The following is a 20,944-nucleotide window of genomic DNA, read 5'->3' on the forward strand; positions in this document are numbered from 1 at the left end:
TGCTATAGATGTTATGATAGACATTGAATTCAAAGTTTCACAATACCTATTTATTTCTTAAATAAATATTTCTTAAACTCTATGACATCTACTCTATCCTAAACCTAAACATGAAAATACAATTTGAGGATTTCAGCATTTATAACTTAAAATAATGAGTATGCAAAGCTGGTTGAAGTGTTTATTTACATAATGGTAAACAGCTGTTTACCTTCCCCGGTGGCTCAGCTGGTAAAGAATCCACCTACAATGCTGGAGACCTGGGTTCGATCTCTGGGTTGGGAAGATCCCCTGGAGAAGGGAACAGCTACCCACTTCAGTATTCTGGCCTGGAGAATTCCATGGACTGTAGAGTCCAAGGGGTTGCAAAGAGTCGGACACTACTGAGTGACTTTCACACAAACAATTGTTAAATATGAAAAAAAAACAGGTATTGTCAAAAGATCAGAATTTCATTTTCATGTGCAGACTGTACCACTGCTGGATAGAACTGACAACTTGTCAAGTATAGACGTATCATCCACTGGTTTTCTCACACTATTATCTACATTTTTTACCAGTCCAGATAGATAGAAATAACTACACTAGTAATCATAAATGTCCTTTATTAATGAGATCACAAACAACTCAAAAGCTTATCTGAAGAATTAAATAGCTTTATCTGTTAAATAATCAAAAAAACAGCAAAGAAACTTAAAATTACTTCAATAACAGAGATTTTAAAACTTCAATAACAGGTACAGATTTATCAACTTACTTTGCATCCTAGTCCTTATTCTTGTGGTTTGTTCAGCCCATTCCTGCGGAGTTTTCTGATATCCTGAGCCTGCGACATATCAAGATATCACTGCACATACTTTGAAAATGTATACTATATCTAAGTGTTATAAGGCACATTTTATCAGAAAGGTAAAAGAAAGTTAGGAAGGGAAAAAACAAAAGCAATAGGTTCAGAAGTAAACAATAATGTCAAAAGATCACAACAGTGAGGATGAACTACTTCTCACAGCAAAAGAGGCAACAAATAAATACATAATCTCCTAACAGACAAAACTATGTACAAGTCCTTTGCTATGGTCTAAATGGGATTATCAACACTTGAACTTCATTAACACTTTGGTGTTAATTAAGAAGAGAAAGATTAACCACTTACTTTTGTAAATAAATTATGTTTGGTAAAGTAGTCCTGAACACATTTCCACATTACAGAGTACCAATACTACATATAGTACCAATCTGTGGTGGATTAAAAGGCAAAGGGGGTAAAATGACTTTCAATCCTATTCAAATTTTTGTTGGCAGAATAAGACTGGGTTAGACTTGGTTAACTGATAAAGAAGAGACAACCAACCACTTACTTTGCATTAATGGTTGCTTATCAAACCCTGTGAAGTCTCCACCTGAAACAGAAAACAGAGATGAGTTCATAGAAACCTTGGGGGGAAAAATGAAGATGGTTGGATGCATAGACATTTTGCTTGTTTACTACTGACACCAAACCAAACAAAAAAATCAAAGCTTTCTGTCATCAGTCCCAAACATATACAACCTATATGTGTTTTCCTTTCCTAAACGTCAAAATGTTCAGGAATTGGATAAGAAGAAGCTAGCTTTAAGAGGAACACCATCAAAATAATGACTAAATGTACTGACTGCTTACCAGTACTAAGTGTGATTTTATTAATTTTCATACTTTATGTGGTAGATACTATTATTTCTATTTCACAAATAAAGAAACTGAAAATTTTCCCAAGATTAAATATGTAAAGGTAGTAGGACTGAGATATAAACCCAGCAGTTCATATATAACAGTATATACTACACAAGCAAAATTGAGAACATCTTATAAGCATAGTAGTGCAAGATGCTACTTCATGTTTGGGGATGGTATTTAAGGACAACTATAAAACGATACAAGGAGATAATTAGAAAATGATATTACAATTATAATGTGGTCGATTTCCAAATCTGCCCTGAAGAAACAAATTACTTCTACCTACTGATACAAGCATCAATATACATTTATGTTCAATGTAATTTTTTTTCTGACTATAAAGGTAATATACGCTGGCTGTAATACAAACACACTTTTCTAGAAATGCATAACCTAAAAATTCATTAAAATCTATTATGTGTCTACTATGTGCACAACACTGAAGGAAAACTATGATGAATAACACAGACAGACATATATTCCAGATTTGTTTTCAGTCTATACTAACAACTTAAAAAAGTAGACACATGCTTTTTTGTATTCTTTCATTGATTCTATGAAGTAATTTTTAAAAAACGCCTTTGTGTTAGGGCTGTATCTTACAATCAATGGTATGACAAAGTTTAACTGGATGGTTTTCTTTCTCAGTGACATGTAAAAGCGATGGCATTTTACATTCAATGAAATATATACTGATCACCTAACTATACAAACAACTCATTTTCCATAACTGAAAAGTATACCATTACATAAGTATAGCATAATTAATATAGGGAGACACATTTCAGAGTTTCCAAAGATTAAAGATTTAGAATAACAAAGGGCAAATATATAAGATGATTCAGAGTAATTTTCCATAAAAGACTGATTTTTGTTTCAGATGCTTTAAATTCCAAACCAGAACCTACTAAAAACTAATACATGTATGCTGCTGCTGCTAAGTCGCTTCAGTTGTGTCCAACTCTGTGCAACCCCATAGACAGCAGCCCACCAGGCTCCCCCGTCCCTGGGATTCTCCAGGCAAGAACACTGGAGTGGGTTACCATTTCCTTCTCCAATGCATGAAAGTGCAAAGTGAAAGTGAAGTCGCTCAGTCGTGCCCAACTCTTAGCGACACCATGGACTGCAGCCTATCAAGCTCCCCTGTCCATGGGATTTTCCAGGCAAGAGTACTGGAGTGGGCTGCCATTGCAACACGCACATATATAAAGTGGAATTCTATGAACAGAGTGATTATAAAACAGATTTCCAAAGACTTTCTTTATAAAAATAGTCTCATGACTAGTCTCATGGCTTCACTGGTGGCTCAGCGGTAAAGAATCTGCCTGTTAAGGCAGGAGACATGTGTTCAATCCCTGATCCAGGAAGATTCCACATTCCATGCAGCAACTAAGCCCGTGTGTCACAATTATTAAGCCTGTGCTCTAGAGCCCAGCAGTGGCAGATACTGAAGCCCACATACCCTAGAGCCCAGGCTCCACAACAAGAGAAGTCACTGCAATGAGAAGCCTGCGCCACCGCAACTAGAGAGCAGACCCTGCCCTCTGCAGCTAGAGAAAAGTCAGTGCAGCAATGAAGACTCAGCACAGCCATAAGTAAATAAATAAAATTACATATATTAAAAAACATGTTTCTTTAAGAATATAAAAACTCTCATTTTTAAAATGGCCATGTGGGAGGAAAACAAAGTCCTTGAAGATTTTACATTCCAGGATATCTTTGATTGATTATTAATTTGAATTCTGGGATTTTATTTAAAAATGAAAAAAGAAAAAAACAGTGTAATTTCTGTTTAATCTAAGAAATACATACTCATTGTAGATAATCTACAAAATATAGATAAAAGAAAATGGAAAATGTTAACAATGGTTTTACTGTCCTAAACAAATCATTGTTAGCATCTTCATACTACCTCCCAATCTGTGTTACATTTTCTCAACATTTTATTATGAAAAATTTCAAAGTTGGAAGCAAAGCTGTAAGACTGTTATATACACACTAACAAATGTACCATGAACTTTACTATACCTGATTTATCAACAAATTCATATTGGAAACCAGGGCATTCAACAAGCCACAGAAAGCAGCAGTTTTTTGTTTTTTTTTACATTCAAAATCAAGGTTGAGTACAAAGGTGATTAACTCAAGAAGCAAATTCAAGATGCAAGATGAATTTTTTTTTTTTTAGCATTCACTATACCCTCTATCAACATTTTACACTAAACTGCAAAAGACAATCTTCAAAAATCAGAATAGCATTTGACCACAATCACATCTAGACTTTTAAGAGTGTAAATTATGGTTTTACCTACTTTGTGATGAATGCCAAAGTGATTCTTTATATTGACGTGATGATCTGGTGGTTTGGTCTAAAAACAAAAAAGAAATATAGTATATTATAAAGCACATTTAACTTTCTAAGTGCACATTTACCAGAAAATAATGAATAATCAAAAGAGCAAAAATATTCAGATAAACCTCATGGAATTCAACACTTCAATGTGAATGTATAATTTATTAAAATATAGTTTCTAAAGGGTCATGTTATATCTAAAAAATTAATTATCTGTCTTTTCTTTTTAAAGATAAAAGATATGGAACATGGCAGGAGATAAAAGAAATAATGACAACCTGTGAATGGGGGAAAATCTTCAAAGTTTACAATAATGGATCTTCTTGGAATCATTACCATCCATTTTGCTTTAAATTTTTCTTGTAAAGATCAATATGTTATATATTTTAGTCTTCCCTTCTTAAAAATCTTCAACTTTTTTTTTTTCATTTAAAAGTAGAATTTATAACCAATTATGTTTAAAAACAATCAGATTGCCATCTTGGGAGCAAAAATATTTGACACATCCAGGCAGTGGCTAAGTAGTTTTGCCAGTGTACTCCTATTAACTTAAAAACTTTTCGGTGTCAATCTCCAAAACATATTTTTAATTTGTATATAAGCATTACTAAAATAATATTAACTAATGTATTGTACATATTATAAAACAAACTAAAATAGACATTTTACATGGATGAAATAAAAGCTGTAATACACTAAATTCTAATATCTTCCTTCTGCACTCCAGTGGATTTTCTCCCTCTGTGGCGACAATAGGCCCAGAAGAGAATCGAGAAAGACCAGTATTCTTCCTAATATGCTTCACTTCTTTGTTCTTTAGCTAGAGTTTTCCTCTGCATGGGGTATATGTGGTTCACTAAGAATTTATTAGAATTCTAAAGGGATTACAGAGCCTATGGTTTATGTGGTTTCACAGAGTAGCACTGATGGCAATGGTATCGAGCTAGCGGCTATATGAATGGCTTAATCAGTCTCTCAGTTTTAGAACACAGGTGTATGCATATATGAAAACTAACAACTAACAATAGCACGTAATTTGAGTGTTTACTATTTGCCAGGCACTCTCTGAGTATTTTAACCTCACAACAAACCAGTGAGGAAACTGAGGAACAGAAAAGTTAAGCAATTGCCTGAGGGCACAAAACCTATCAATAGTACTGGAAGAGTGAAACCCAGTGAAACTCAAGAGCCATGATCTTAACCACTATATGTAAGTCTTGCACATCTCCGTTGGGATTTATGTGTCAAGAAAGGATGGGGAAAAATGACAAAGGGTGGGAAATATAAAGAATATCAAATGCCCATAAGCGGGCTTCTGAGCTCATTTTGAAAGGAGAATGATTAAGTAAAACACAGGAATTACAGAAATTCTCAAAAGGTGGGGAAAAATACGTACAGATTTTATTGCTAATGGGACTAACATATAAATAAAACTACTCATAAGTTACACTGTTTACAAATTTGATCGGCACTCTCATTAAGCCTCAAGCTGGTACTTCTTTTTCCTTCAGTTGATTTTTTCCTTGAATAAACTTAAACATCAATTTTCATGAACAATCAGAAACTGTTACTGCTAACTAGATGTGAATTTGAGCAATTCAGAGATAAAAGTAGTAATCTAAGTTTACTAAAACTTCCTAAAAGATAGCTAATACTCCTGACAGTAGAGTGAGTCTATGCCAGTGTGATCAGTTTCTCTATTAAAGTTTTTTAAAAACCACAAATAGCTTTTTTTTGGTGCAAAAAAATATGTTCCACAAATAACAAGGCAAGGTAGAAGTGATTTGTTAGTTTAGATATTATATTACTAATCAGATATCTATGTGGAATCAGTAATTTTAATAAATGTACACTTTTTTAAAAGTACTTTTTAAAAAGTAGTTTTAATACTTTAAAATATTTAGCAAATTCACAGAATACTTTATACTCTACCTAGAACTACAGCTCCTAAGAAAAGAGTCATAAAGCATAAAGCAATGTTACCTCCAGACTCAACAGAATCCCCGGATCTGACCTTAACAGTACCATCACCGTCAGAGCTGTCTTGATCATTTTCCTCAGTCTCCCCTAAAACAAAATAAAAACACACTATTATAGTCTTTATTCTACATCTTTAAATATCTGGATTAAAAAAATAAATAAAAACAATCTGACATTAAAATGAAGCCTTTTAAATAATCAGATCTAGAATTGCTATTTATTATGCTTACTATCCTGAGTCACAAAGTTCTAAAAAAGCTAAAATTGAGCTCATTTATTTCATGTTCTCTGGAGTACATAATTATATCCCAAACGAATATTCAGTAAGATTGTATTCTAAGGCTTTAGAGTAAAAAAGTAAATGAACATTAAACAGAAGGAAAGTTTTACCTTATGGTGAGGAAAAGTACATACAATTAGTGTACAAATTCATAGAAGATTAGTATATGCACTAATGTGTTTGCATATATGTGTGTATGTTTGCAAACAGGGTGTGTGTATACATATACCCGTACATAAACATTTCAGTATGCACAGGACTAATCTCAGATTATGATGAACTTAGAAACAGACTGACCTATGGCTGATTCATATTGAGGTTTGACAGAAAACAACAAAATTCTGTAAAGCAATTATACTTCAATTAAAAAATAAATAAATTAAAAAAAAAACACTAAATTTTACTGTACTATTCAAATATAAGATTTGGAAAATTGGTTACTTTAATACCATAATCAAAGGCTAGCACATGACAGAAGTAGAAAACATTAGCTTTTCTTAAATTAATTCAACAAAAGATGCTTAAAATATCATAAAAGCCATTATCACACATTCTATCCTATTTTACCTGTCCATTTAACAGTTCAGATTTTAAGCAAGAATATTTTTTTCCTGAAGAAAAAGGCCTTCTTCTGTCCTCTCTCTGAAATACCTACCAAAATTGCTTCTACTCTTAACAACAACAAAAAGATTTAGAATATACTGCATGGTATTTTAAGAGAAAATACCTTCTTCCAAGAAATTGACCTTCTGTTGGACACTGGCAGCTTCTAGAAAAGAAAAGCATACATGTTGTATATAACATCATAAGCCAAAGTTCAGGAATAAAAAAGAACATTTAATTTAGGAAAGTGAATATTATATCACACCAATTAAACTTTTTTCCCCCTGTTAAATCATAAAAAAGAAAGGATTATTTCCCTTTACACTATTTCAGGAATAAGTGTGCTACAAACTAGAATCTGAAAGACTTTATCTTCAGTGAGAGGTCTATTTGTATAAAATGTAACCTGTGTTTGTAGAAAATGTGAAGCTCTATGTTGATAAATAGAGTCCCTTAGGTTGGTAAATAGGCTTACTGTATTCTCTTTCTTGTATCTGCTAGATTTCCCATACTCCTTTGAAAAAGCCAACCTCCAAGCGGAGCTGAAAAACCAGTGTTTTAATGCATAGGTGTGTCTAAAAAGACTGTAAGAAAGGTAAAGAAACACTCCTAGTTCCAGCAGGTCCACATACACCATTATTCTCAAGTCAGAGAATTTGGACAAAGATAAATGAGTAAAATGTGTCAAAGAAATGCAGTATTTTTACATGGGCTATTCTGATTTTTTGGGGGTTTTTCTGGCCGTGTCGCTTGGCTTGTGGTAACTTAGTTCCCCAATCAGGGACTGAAGCTGGGCCCTTGGCAGTGGAAGAACAGAGTCCCAACCACTGGACCACCAGGGAATTTCCTGATTTTTTTTTTTTAATAAAGGAAGATATACCCAAATGTAAGCATTGCACAATTGGGCTAAAATATTGCTGAATGGTCATATGAGAATAGAAATGAACCAGACTGTTTCCACAAAAATGAAAATTTGTTTCCTTTCAGATCTTCCTCTGTTGACTGTAACTCCTATTTGCTTTTCAAAAGAAAAAAGAATTCTATTACAGAAGGCAACTACCAACCCATCGTACTATGAATGTGGAAATACTTTTAAAAAATCAGTTTAATTAGACTGGTATAACATCAATACTAGCTAAGCTACTTTTACTTAATAGTGGCAAGTGCAAATCAGCATTTGACATTTTTGCTATAAAAAAATTAACTGAGAAAATTGCTAATAATACTGTGCAATTCTTTCTTTGGGTTTCCCTGGTTGCTCAGCTGGTAAAGAATCTGCCTGCAAAGCAGCAGACTCAGATTTGACTCCTGGGTCAAGAAGGTCTCCTGGAGAAGTGTTAGGCTATCCACTCCAGTATTCTTGGGCTTTCCTGGTGGCTCAGACATAAAGAATCCACCTGCAGTGTGGGAGACTTGAGTCCAATCCCTGGGTCAGGAAGATCCCCTCAAGGAGGGCATGGCAACCCATTCCAGTATTCTTGCCTGAGAATCATGGACAGAGGAGCCTGGTGGGCTACAGTCCATGGGGTTGCAAAGAGTCAGACATGACTGAGCACAGCACAGCACAGGATTCTTTCTTTAGAAAGACTATCTTTTCATTTTATCTTCTCTTTCCCAAGCAGAAACCTGGAAAGTCAAATTTGTCTTATTGCTATTCTATTAAAATGTTAATATTTCCACTCACATTAAAAGGTATTGCCCTCTTTTTGAAATTTTATTTTCTAAATTCATAACCATTAACAGTACTTCTCTTTTATACAGCAGTTTTGCTTTATTCATTTATGCTATTTACAAAGCATGCAAACAAAAAAATTTTAAGAGCCAATGGTCATGTCTTAGTTATTTTAATAATAGTAAGTGCTTGATATCTTCACGTTGCTAGTTTTCAAAAAACTTCGTGTTAATCTGATTCCCATAACATCATAAGAGAACACTATCATAGGTAAGGCTCAAAGAGATCAAGTGCCTTGTCTAAGGGTGTCAAGACTAACAAGTGACAAAAAAGGACTTGAATAGACTTCTGATTTTGAGTCTACTATTCTACCACTAAATCAACTTTGTTCATAATAATAGCACATAGTAAGCACTCAGTAATTTTAAAAATTTTATTTTTAAATTAATTTTTTAAAGCAGTTTAAGATTCATGAAACTGGGGGAGAGAGATTTCCCATATGTTCCCTGCCTCTACAGATGCATAGTCTTCCCCATTACCAACATTCCTATCACAGTGGTACATTTATTACAACTGATAAACCTATGCAGATACATCATAACCACCCAAAGACCATAATTTACATTACAGCTCTTTTTTTTTCAGTTCTATCTTGATGCTGCACCTTCTATGGATTTAGAAAAATGTACAATGACATGTATAATACCTATACACAGTATTTTTACTGTCCTAGAAAACTTCTGTGTCAGACTTATTCACTGCTCCCCCATCTCCTACCCTCAACCCTTGGCAATCACTGATCTTTTTACTGTCTCAAGAGTTTTGCCTTTTCCAGGATGCCATATACAGTATGCAGCCTTTTCAGATTAGTTTCTTTCACTTAGTAAGATACATTTAAGGTTCTTCCATGTCTCTTCATGACTTGATAGTTCTTAACACAATATTATCCCATTGTTTGGATGTTTATTTAGCCATTTACCTATGGAAAAGATATCTTGGTTGCTTTTAAGTTTTGGCAATTATGAATAAAAAGATGCCACACACATGTGTACAGGTTTGTGTGTGGATCTAAGTTTTCAACTCCTTTGGGTAAATATCCAGGAGTGTAATTGCTGGGTTGCATACTAAGAGTATGTTCAGTTTTTTAAGAAACTATAAAACTAACCTCAAAGTGGACCACCATGCATTCCCACCAGCAACAAACAGGAGTTCCTGTTGCTACACATTCATATCAGCATTTGGTGTTGTTAGTGTATGTAGTGATATCTCATTGCTTTCAACTGCATTTCCCTGATGACATACAACGGAGAGAATCTTTATGTATGTTTACTTGCCATCTAAGTTCTTTGGTGGGGTATCTGTTATTGCCTTTGACCCATTTTTAAATTAAGTTGTTTTCTTATTGCTGAGTTTTGAGTTATTTGTATATTTTGGTTAACAGTACTTTCTCAAATATGTCATTTGCAAATTTTTGCTTCCAATCTATGGCTTACCTTCTCATTCCCTTGACACTGTCTTTTGCTGAGCAGAAGTTTTTAATTCTAACAAAATTTGGCCTATCAATTATTTCTCTTATGGATTCTGCTTTTGGTTTATACCTAAGAAGGCATCACCAAACCCAAGATCATCTAGGTTTTCTTCTATGTAATCTACAAGTTTTATAGCTTTGTGCTTACATGTGGGTCTGTGATCTATTTTGAGTTAATTTTTGTGACAGGTGTTAAGGTCTATGTACAGATTCTTTTTTTTTTTTTTCATGTAGATGTCCATCATCTGTTGAGAAGACACTCTGTTCCATTATATTGCCTTCACTCCTTTGTCAAAGATCAGTTGACTATATATGGCTCTACCTATGGGCTCTGTCCTCTACTCCAGTGACATATTTGTTTATTCTCTTGACAATACCACATTGTCTCAGTTATGTAGCTTTAGGTTTAGTTTAGCTTGCAGTTCTGTCCTATTTTATTCTTCCAATATTCTGTTAGTTACTCGGGGTCTTTTGTTCCTCCACATAAACTTTAGGATCAATTTGTCGATGTCCATGAGTTAACTTGCTTGGATTTTGTTCAGTGTTGCATTGAATCTACTGATTAAGTTGGGAAGAAACGATATCTTGACAATATTGGGTCCTCCTATCCATAAACATGGAACATCTCCCCATTTACTTAGTAATTCTTTTATTTTACTCATCAAGTTTTGTAGATTTTTAAAATATAGTTCTTGTATATATTTTGTTAGATTTATATCTAAGTATTACATTGTCTGATATGATAATGGTAATTATATTGTTTTTATTTTAAAATATCTTGTTCATTGCTGGTATGCAAGAAATTGCTTGATTTTTGTGTATTAACCTTGTATCCTACAAGCTTGCGTAACTGCTTGTAAGTGCCAGGAGGTTTTCGGTCCATTCTTTTGGATTTTCTACATAGACAGTCATATCATCTGTGAATAAAGACAGTTTTAGGTCTTCCTTCTCAATCTCTATACCTTTTATTTCCTTTTCTCTTACTGCATTAGCTAGAACTTCTAGCCTGATGTCTAAAAGTGGTGAGCAAGGTCACCTTCGCCTTGTACCTGAGGTTAGGACAAAAGGTTCCAACTCCTTCCCATTATACACGATGTTAGCTGTAGTTTCTGCAGATACTCTCTATCAAGTTGAGACAGTTTACCTCTATTCCTAATTGAGAATTTTTTTTTATCATGAGTGGGTGCTGGACTCTATCAAATGCTTTTTTCTGCATCTATTGATATTATTGTATGATTTTTCTTTACTCTGTTACTGTGATGGATTATATGAGTTGATTTTCAAAAGTTAAATCAGGCTTTGAACACCTGGGATAAATCCTATTTGGTTGTAGTGTATTCTTCTTGTACTTTTAGTGTCTGTGTTCATGAGAAATATTAGTCTGTAGCTTGTAAAACATTTTCAAATATTTAAGTAACACTGATCTATAAGTTTCACGTATACAGCATTACATATCTACATCTATATACCCTACAATGTGCTCACAATCAAATATTTGAGCTCCCTTTACCTACTTCCCCTTCCCTACTGTTCTTTTCCTTTTGATAATCAATACTTTGTTCTCTGTATCTACATGCTTTTGTTTGTTCATTTATTTTAAATATTAGCTTTTTATATTCAACATATGAATGAAATCATATGCATTTCTCTGACTTACCTTCCTTAGCATCATGCCCTCAAGATCCACAGACATCACAAATGGCAAAATGCCATCTTTTTATTATTGAGTAGTATTCCACTGTATATATATGTGTGTGTATGTATATATACACCACATCTTCTTTATCCATTTATCTGTTGATAGGCACTTGGGTTGTTTTCATATCTTGGATACTCTAAGTAATGCTGTGATGATCACAGAGGTAAGTGGCAATGCAGATATCACTTCAGATTAGTATCTTCATATTCTTTGGATAAATGCCCAGGAGTGGGATAGCTGGATCATATGGTAGTTCTATTCTTAATTTTCTGAGGAATTTTCATAGTCTTCCAGTCACTGTATCAATTTACATTTCCACCAATAATGTATGAAGAGTCCCTTTTTTCCACATCCTTACCAATGCTTATCTTTCCTTTTCTGAGAATTCTGACATGTGGGAGGTGATATCTCACTGTGATTTTGATTTGCATTTCCTTAATAATCAGTTATGAACATTTTTTCATGACTCTGTTGGCCATCTGTATGTCTCTTAGAAAAAAACATCTATTCAGCTTCTCTGTCCAATTTTTAACCAGGTTGTTTGTGGTTTTTTAATTTTTGAATTGTATGAGATCTTCATGTATTTTGGATATTAACCCCATATTTGATATATAATATGCAAATACTTTCTCTGATTCAGTAAGTTATTCTTTCATTCTCTTGATGGTTTCCTTTCCTGTGCAGAGATTTTTTAGTTTGGTGTAATCTCATTTATTAAATTTCGCATTTGTTTCATCATTTACCCAATAGTTGTTCAGTTTCCATATTGTAACTTTTCCAGTTTTCTTCTTGTAGTTGATTTCCAGTTTCATTTCACACTGTGATCAGAGAGGATGCATATGATTTCAATCTTCTTAAACTTACTGAGACTTGTTTTATGCTGCAACATATTGTCTATCCTTGAGAAATCTGTGTTCACTTGAGAAGAAAGCATATTCTGCTGCATTTGGATGGAATGTTCTGTAAAAATCTATCAAAGCAATCTGGTCTCATGTTTAAGGTCAGTGTTTCCTTGCTGACTTTCATCTGAAAGATCTACTCACTGATGAAAGTGAGGTGTTAAAATGCCCTACTACTATGTTGCTGCTGCTTTCTCCCTTTAGGTCTGCTAACAATTGCTTTAATATACTTTGGTGTGCCTATATTAGATGCAAATATGATAATCATTGTGGTGTCTTCTTGATGGGTTGTCTCAGTATTATATACTGCTCATTTTTACATCTTGCTACCTTTTTTGGCTTGAAGTCTATTTTTCCAGACATGAGTATGGAGATACCAGCTCTCCTTTGGCTGCTATTTGCTTCCTGTGTTATCTTCCACGCCTTCACTTCTAGCCTATGCTTGTCTCTAGAGCTGAGGTCTAGAGGCAACATGTACTTGTTTTTCAGCCCATCCAGCCACTCTGTGTCTTTTGACTGGTGAGTGCAATCCATTTATATTTATGGTGATTATTGGTAGATATGGACAGTACTATATTAAATCTGTGTTTTTGGTGTTTTTTTTTTCTGGTTGATCTATGTCTTCATTGTTTCTCCTTGCATTTCTGTTGCCATTTTGGCTTGGTGATTTTCTAAGATATTTTCCACAGGTTCCTCTCATGTTTTGTGTCTCTGCTTAATGTTTATCCTAAGTTTTGTATGAAATATCTCAGTTAAAATAGTCCATTTTCTGCTGATAGCATCTTATCTTCATTCGCCTATACAAGTTCTGTCCTTTTCCTCTTCTTCTGTTTTTGTTGTCTTAAATTATCCCTTTTTAAGTTGTGAGTTTGTTATCAAAGTGAGATAGCTCTATTTATTATTCTTTTTTCTCCCTTTAATCTTTATGGGATAACAGATGGTTTAAAAACCTTTTTGATAGTTGTAATTTTCCTGGCTCTACTTATTCCCTTGTTCAAAGTTTTGCACATTTTGGCCACTTTGTTTCTGGCTGAAGAGCCCCTTTCAATATATTTTGCAAAGCAAGTTTAGTGTTGACGAACTCCTTCAGTTTTTGTCTGGGAGAGTCTTTTTCTCCTTCATACCTGAATGGTAACTTTGGTGGACAGAGTATTCTTGGGTGACAGTTTCTATTTTTCATTATTTTGAAAATGTCATTCTATTCCTTCCTGGCCTGTAGGGTTTCTGCTGAGAAATTCACCAATAGCCTGATGCAGGTTCCTTTGTAGGTCACCATTTTTTCCCTGGCTGCCTTTAAAACACTGTCATTGAATTTTGAGTATTTAGGGCTCCTTCGTCTTTAAAACATCTTATTTCTCTTTTCTCATCTACTTGTATTATTTCTAGATTTCTATCTAGAAGTCACTACCTCTTTCTTCATTAATTTGACATTACTTTGCCTGACAAAGGTCTGTCTAGTCAAAGCTGTGGTTTTTCCAGTTGTCATGTATGGATGTGAGAACCAGATTATAAAGAAAGCTGAGCGCCAAAGAATTGATGCTTTGGAACTGTGGTGTTGGAGAAGTCCTGAGAGACCCTTGGACTGCAAGGCAATCAAACCAGTTAATCCTAAAGGAAATCAGTCCTGAATATTCATTGGAAGGACTGATGCTGAAGCTGAAGCTGAAACTCCAACCCTTTGGCCACCTGATGCGAAGAACTGACTCATTTGAAAAGACCCTGACGCTGGGGAAGATTGAGGGCAGGAGGAGAAGGGGACGGCAGAGGATGAGATGGTTGGATGGCATCATCGATGTGATGGACATGAGTTTGAGCAAGTTCTTGGAGTTGGTGATGGACAGGGAGGCCTGGCGTGCTGCAGTCCATGGGGCTGCAAAGAGTCGGACATCACTGAGCTGAACTGAACTCTCATGTGGTCGGCTCTCATTCTGATGATTTCTTCACCTTATTTGTGTTCTTCAGCTTCAGAATTTGTTTCAGAATTTTAATATCCTGGTAAGGTATTTTTTCTGCCCATTAGTTTTATCTCTGAACTCATTAAACTGAGTTTTATTATATCTTTGAATATCTGAGTATTATATCTTTATCACGTCTTTGTGTATCTTCATGAAAACTTTTAAATTCTCTAACAGATTACAATATTTCACGACTTTTTGTTTCTGGAGAACTGCCATTTTCTTTTTGTGGTATACTGTTACTGTGGTTCTTCCTGTTGTTTGATGATGAACTGCTCCTCTGTCAGCACATTAGATATCAAAATGACAGGTTAGAAGTTACTCCTTTGTTTTCCCGCTGGTGGCACTATCACACGAGTTTTGTTTTTCTTACCTAAGCTGCCACTGGTTACATCTGTCTGAATGGCATTTCACAGCCTCTACCTTCTCTGTAGGAGGTGTGACTGTGCCTTTGCTCTAGTTTTTGGTGCCACCAGGGTCACAGCTTCTTGCTTGCGCTACAGCCTTTGTCATCACCAGGATGGTGGGCTCTTTCCTTTCCTTCCATCTGGGATCCCCTGAGACATAAGCTCCACCATGGGGGAAGACGATGGAGGGGGCAGAGGGACTGCAGTCACACAGGCAACTCTACCTTGTCTGTTATAAGGTTTGCAGGCTCTGCCAATGTGAATGGGGGGTGATGTGGATGCGGGCACCTCAGTGGCTGTTGATCTGCGGTCCCAGGCCCCACTGCTGCCATCAACCAGTTACTTGTGGCCTTGGGTGTCGATCTGGTCAGTTCGTTCAAATCATGTGTATAGCCTTTCTTGCTGTTTCTGGGTTCTTTGTCTCTGGGCTCTGCTGTTCCCATCAAAGGACCCCAACTGCAGCCCCGTTTCCACTATTACCACAGTTCCTCTTCCATTAAGTGTTACAATTCACCCACCAGCAGATGCACAGATGTGTGGAATTCTTTAGCATCCTGTTGCTGTGAGCAGAGACATCTTTGTTAAGCTGTGATTTTTTTCACCGGTTATACAGTGAAGGGGAGAGACAAAGGTAGATGTTTCACACTGCTATGTTTCTGACACTGGTGGCCTATAGTTTTTTCTAATGTTTTTGTCTGGTTTTGGTATCAGCATAATGTTGGCCTCAAAGAATGAATTAGAAAGTATTTCCTCTGCTCCCATCCTCCAAGAAATTGTAAAGAATTGGCATAATTTCTTCCCTAAATGTTTGAAAGAATTCACTAAGAAACTCACTCGGGCCTCATGCATTTTGGAAGGTTATTAATTGTTGATTCAATTTATTTAAGAGATATAGAGCTATTCGGATCACCTATTTCATTTTGAGTGAGTTTTGGCAGATTATATCTTTCAAGGAATCAGTTACATCTCATCTAGGTTATCAAATTGGTGGGCATAAAGTTGTTCATAATATTCCCAGGTTATCCTTTTAATTTCCATAGGATATACAGTGTCCCCTCTTTAATTCTTGACATTAGTAACTTGCATCCTACCTTTTATCCCCCTCCATTTTTTTTCCTTCTTTCCTTTTCTTTTTTTCTTAGTTAACTTGGGCAGAGGCTTCACCTTTGAAGGCTGGGTTTGCATGGTACAATATTCCTGGTTGGTGGGTTTTTTTCTTTGAACACTTTAATTACTCCAATCTCTTCTTGCTTGCATGCTTTCTGAGATGTGAGATGCAATTCTGACCTTTATTCCTTTACAGGTCATGTGTTGTCTTCCTCAGGCTTTGTTTAGTTTTTTTTTTTTTTTTTTTGACTTTTTGTGGCTTAACAAAGATATATCTAAGTGTATTTTTATTTTGGGGCATTTATCTTTCTTGGTGTTTGTGACATTACTGGATCTGAGTTTAGTGTTTGACATTTATTTGGGAAATTCTTAGTCATTACTGGTCTTCCCAGGTGGCTCAAGTGGTAAAGAATCCACCTGCCAATGCAGGAGATGCAGGCTCAATCCCATGGATCAGGAAGATACCCTGGAGGAAGAAATGGCAACCCACTGGAGTATTCTTGCCGAAATCTCAAGGACAGAGAAGCCTGGCAGGCTATAGTTCATGGGGTAGCAAAGAGTCAGATGCAACTGAGCACACATGCACACAGCCATTTATATTTCAAACATTTCCTGTGTTCCTTTCTTCTCTTTCCATTATTCACAGTATACATACATTATATCTTTTGTAGCTGTTGCAGTCTAGGATATTCTGTATTATTTAGTCATTGTTCTCTTTGCTTTTTGGTTTTCAAGAATTCTGTTTTTTAAATTGAGATATAACTGATATTTAACATTGTGCTGTGTGTAAGGTATATAGTGTGTTGATTTGATACATTTACATATTCCTGTATGATTATCATCATAGCACTAGCTAATAAATCATGTCACATATTATTTCTTTGAGAATTCTATTGATACTTTATTGCTAGAGAGTCTAAAACATATCCAGTCCAACAACCCCATCAAAATTCTTCATTTCTGTTACAATGTTTTTTTATCTGCAGCACTTCTTTTTGATTCTTTCTTAGGATTTCTACTTCTTTGCTGACATTGTTCATCTGTTCTTGCATGCAGTCTACTTTATCCATTAGAGTCTGTAGCATATTTGTTTTAAATCAAATCATAGTTGATTTTAAATAATTTAAAATTTGATTTAAAATCATTTGATTTAAAATCAAATCATAGTTTAAGTCAAATCATAAATTAAATCATAGTTGTTTTAAATTCCTGATCTGACAATTCTAACATCCATGCCATATCTGGTTGATATTGCTCTATCTTTTCAAACTGCTTTTTTGCACTTTGTCATGTTTTATAATTGTTTTCTTGATGTACTGGCTAAAAAGAATACTGCTGTAAATAGGTCTTTAGTAAAGTGGTGGTAAGGTGTTGGGGGAGGGGCAGTATCCTGGGAGAACTGAAGTGTCTTACAGCTCTAGGTGTCCATTTTTTAGTAAGCTTATGCCTCAAGACCATGAACTTCACAACAGTTCGAAATTTTCCCCCTTCCTGTTTATGTGGAATAGAACGCTCAAAATGGTCTGGAATTGGGTATTTCCCATCTCTCAAGTCAGCTGGACTTTGATACAATAGGTTCAGTTCAGTTCAGTCGCTCAGTCGCATCCAACTCTCTGCCACCCCATGAACCGCAGCACACCAGGCCTCTCTGTCCATCACCAACTCCCGGAGTTCACCCAAACCCATGTCTATTGAGTCGGTGATGCCATCCAACCATCTCATCCTCTGTCGTCCCCTTCTCCGCCTGCCCTCAATCTTTCCCAGCATCAGGGTCTTTGACAATGAGTCAGCTCTTCACATCAGGTGGCCAAAGTATTGGAGTTTCAGCTTCAACATCAGTCCTTCCAATGAACACCCAGGACTGATCTCCTTTAGGATGGACTGGGTGGATCTCCTTGCAGTTCAAGAGATTCTCAAGTCTTCTCCAACACCACAGTTCAAAAGCATCAATTCTTCGGTGTTCAGCTTTCTTCAGAGTTCAACTCTCAGCATCCATACATGACCACTGGAAACATCATAGCCTTGACTAGATGGATAGGCTCCAGTTAACTATTTCCTTGAGGGCTTGTCTTGTTAAGAAGAACAGAATACCCTGGCACGTTTCAAAATGCTGCCTTTCTCCATCTACCTTGCAGAGGTATGAAGGGATTTTTTTTTTTTTTTTTTAATGTGAGCCTGGCTGAGCCTCTGGAGGTAAATATTACAACACAGTAGGGGCCCGCCTTAGATTGGGTCCTCTTGAAATTTTTAAACTCTTCAGACTTGTCCACACAGAACATCCAACAATTCACTAACTGCAGTTCAGGTATTCCTATCCAGCACTACCTCCCACAGAGGCTTCTACTTGTGAGTCTTGGCTCCAGCAAGCTATGACTTCCTATATTTGCCCATTTCTCCAACTCTGGGGACAGTGATTTGACCTGTGTCATTTCCTCTCTTATGGATCTAAAAAGAGTTGCTGATTTTTCAGTTGTCAGTTTTTGACTTGTCATTAGGCTAAAGTGGTGACTTCCAAGTTCCTTACACGTGGAACCTTTTTAAAAAGTCTCCCTCAATAATTTTTTGAATAAATGAATGAATGGGGGGAAAGCTGAAAAGTGAATTCTTTCTAAAATGAGAGGTTCCAACAATACCTAAATGTAACACAGTAGCTTTGCTAAAATCACATTTATATTAGGGCATTATGTTTTATATAGTTCAGAAATTATTTGTTGTAGCAAAATTTAAGGCTGAACTGATTTTTGAATCTGTATTTATGGAAGGAAAAGTAGGTTGAAAATTTACATTCATTCACCAAACTATCAGAAAAAACAAATAGTACAGTAATCCCTCTTTTTTCATCCTGATATAATGTATTTGCACAATACTTTTGCAAATCTATGTCAACTGTCTAGAGCAAATTACCTAATAATCAATCCTTCCTATACCAGGTTGCCTACAATTCAATCTCCCTTTTTTCTGTTTATGTTAGTTATGTCAATTAGTTTTAATTAGCAAGAGGGAGGATTTAGAAGTATTTTTAAATCAGCTTCTATAAGGGAGTTCCGCACTTTTAATATGAAGTATTAAATAAATCATGGATTTAATCTATTTTTGAACACTTTTAAGACTTTTAATATAGGGTCTAAAAATCCTTTCTTTAGAATTCCATGTTCCTAACAGTAAATATTTATCAGCACTATATAAAACATAAATAATAATTTGTCAAGCAAGGCTATCATAGTAACATCACTAAGAACAAAAAACAGTATTATTTTGTGCCTTATAACCCAGCAGTATTTTATGAATTAAGACACCTTATATAATAATACATTTTATATAGTTGACAAGTACTCTTCACTGTAATAGGCTTTTGTCCTGGTTGTATACACATTTTAACATAGTTCTCACTCTAGAAACCAACTGAAAATGTCATTCTGAAAATCATTTACCATAAGATAGTTCAAGGAGCCACAGTTAATATGAGTGTTGTTTCTAATGTAAAGGAGTTTCTCATATTGCCTGAATTCTAAATGTAAAAGAGTGACATTTTATTACAAGACAAACTGTAGTATTTATAACTCTCCTCATTTTGCCTGTTCTGCATCCTTCAAAATTCTAACGCCATCGCCATTAAACCTTCCTGACCTCTTCCACAGAGTAGGGCTCTTCTCTACCATATATATATAGCACTATTTTAATACTTACAACAATTTTTTTACCCAAGCTGCAAAGAATGTATAGATAAATATCCAAATACAATCTGATGATGAATCAGCAGGATCTATGACTATATAGCTTTTAATTTCATTTCCCTCTTTTGTCATTTAGCTTCCTTTATTCTAAACTTCTTGGCTGCTACATAGGGGAAGTTAAAGCATTAAAAAAAATTTTTTTTTTTTTAAAGTATCACTCTTTCCTACACACATGTGAAAACTTTCAAGACATTAAAATTCTATTTGGAGCAATAATACCCTAACCAAAAAAAGGTTATTTTAAAAAAATTACAAAGGCTGTGGCTTTTAGACAAATGGCAATAATTAAGTGTGCTATTAAGGAGGTGTCACTTTTCTAACAATTTCAACCAATTAGGAAAAGGTACTTTCAGAAGTCTAAGGTCTTTCTGTTTGTTATAAAAAACAGATCACTTAAAACCACCTCCTCTGGTGGACATCATCCATTATCTGTATCACTTTTGGTTCACTTTCTTTTGTCTGGTCACAGTTTATTTTATTTTATTTATTTTCACAAAATAAAAAGTCCCAGTATAAAAAAAAAAAAAAAAAGTCCCAGTATATTTCTACTATACCCTTTCTTATTCCAAGAGATTTATGGAATGTGCTGGTGTGAGGCGTGAAGGGTATTCAAGGAAATACAAACTTCGTAATTGTGTTGTGTCTGGGGACAAAGGCATGAAGATTCAAAGGTGAGACGATCATGCTTTTTCAAAGAGAAGATAGGAGTCACCGTATCTCCTTTTTGTGCTGTCAGTAAAACCTAGTGTGGAATGTTCAATCTGTGTGTGGACATAAATCTATGTCCAGGCAGTTATTTAACTCTCTTAATTTATTCTTAGAACAACGGATAATTTAGGTGATTTGCTGTCTTTAGGTCTACCATTAATGTAATTAGAGATGGGTAAACTTTCTCCGTCAAGAGCCAAATAGTAAATATTTTAGGCTTCTCTAGCCACCTAAGGTCTCTGTCATATGCATATTTATATTTATTTATATACATATATATATTTATTCCACAAAATGTAAAAATT

General features: G+C 35.1%; 1 protein-coding gene across 7 annotated transcripts in view; it reads right to left on the reverse strand.

The window, feature by feature from the left end:
- The window catches only part of TOR1AIP1 (torsin 1A interacting protein 1), a 42,647-nt gene that overhangs the window by 9,806 nt on the left and 11,897 nt on the right, over positions 1 to 20,944 (reverse strand). For all 7 annotated transcript variants that reach the window (XM_070473996.1, XM_070473994.1, XM_020868833.2 and 4 more), the window contains 5 exons: positions 7,055 to 7,096; positions 6,051 to 6,134; positions 4,027 to 4,083; positions 1,359 to 1,400; positions 758 to 826 (listed from right to left, as the gene is read on the reverse strand). In XM_070473996.1, the coding sequence (XP_070330097.1) occupies positions 758 to 826; positions 1,359 to 1,400; positions 4,027 to 4,083; positions 6,051 to 6,134; positions 7,055 to 7,096 (294 nt within the window). The remainder of the gene's footprint in view (positions 1 to 757; positions 827 to 1,358; positions 1,401 to 4,026; positions 4,084 to 6,050; positions 6,135 to 7,054; positions 7,097 to 20,944) is intronic.

This window comes from Odocoileus virginianus, chromosome 11 (genome assembly GCF_023699985.2).
Source record: "Odocoileus virginianus isolate 20LAN1187 ecotype Illinois chromosome 11, Ovbor_1.2, whole genome shotgun sequence".
NCBI classification, from domain to species: Eukaryota; Metazoa; Chordata; class Mammalia; order Artiodactyla; family Cervidae; genus Odocoileus; species Odocoileus virginianus.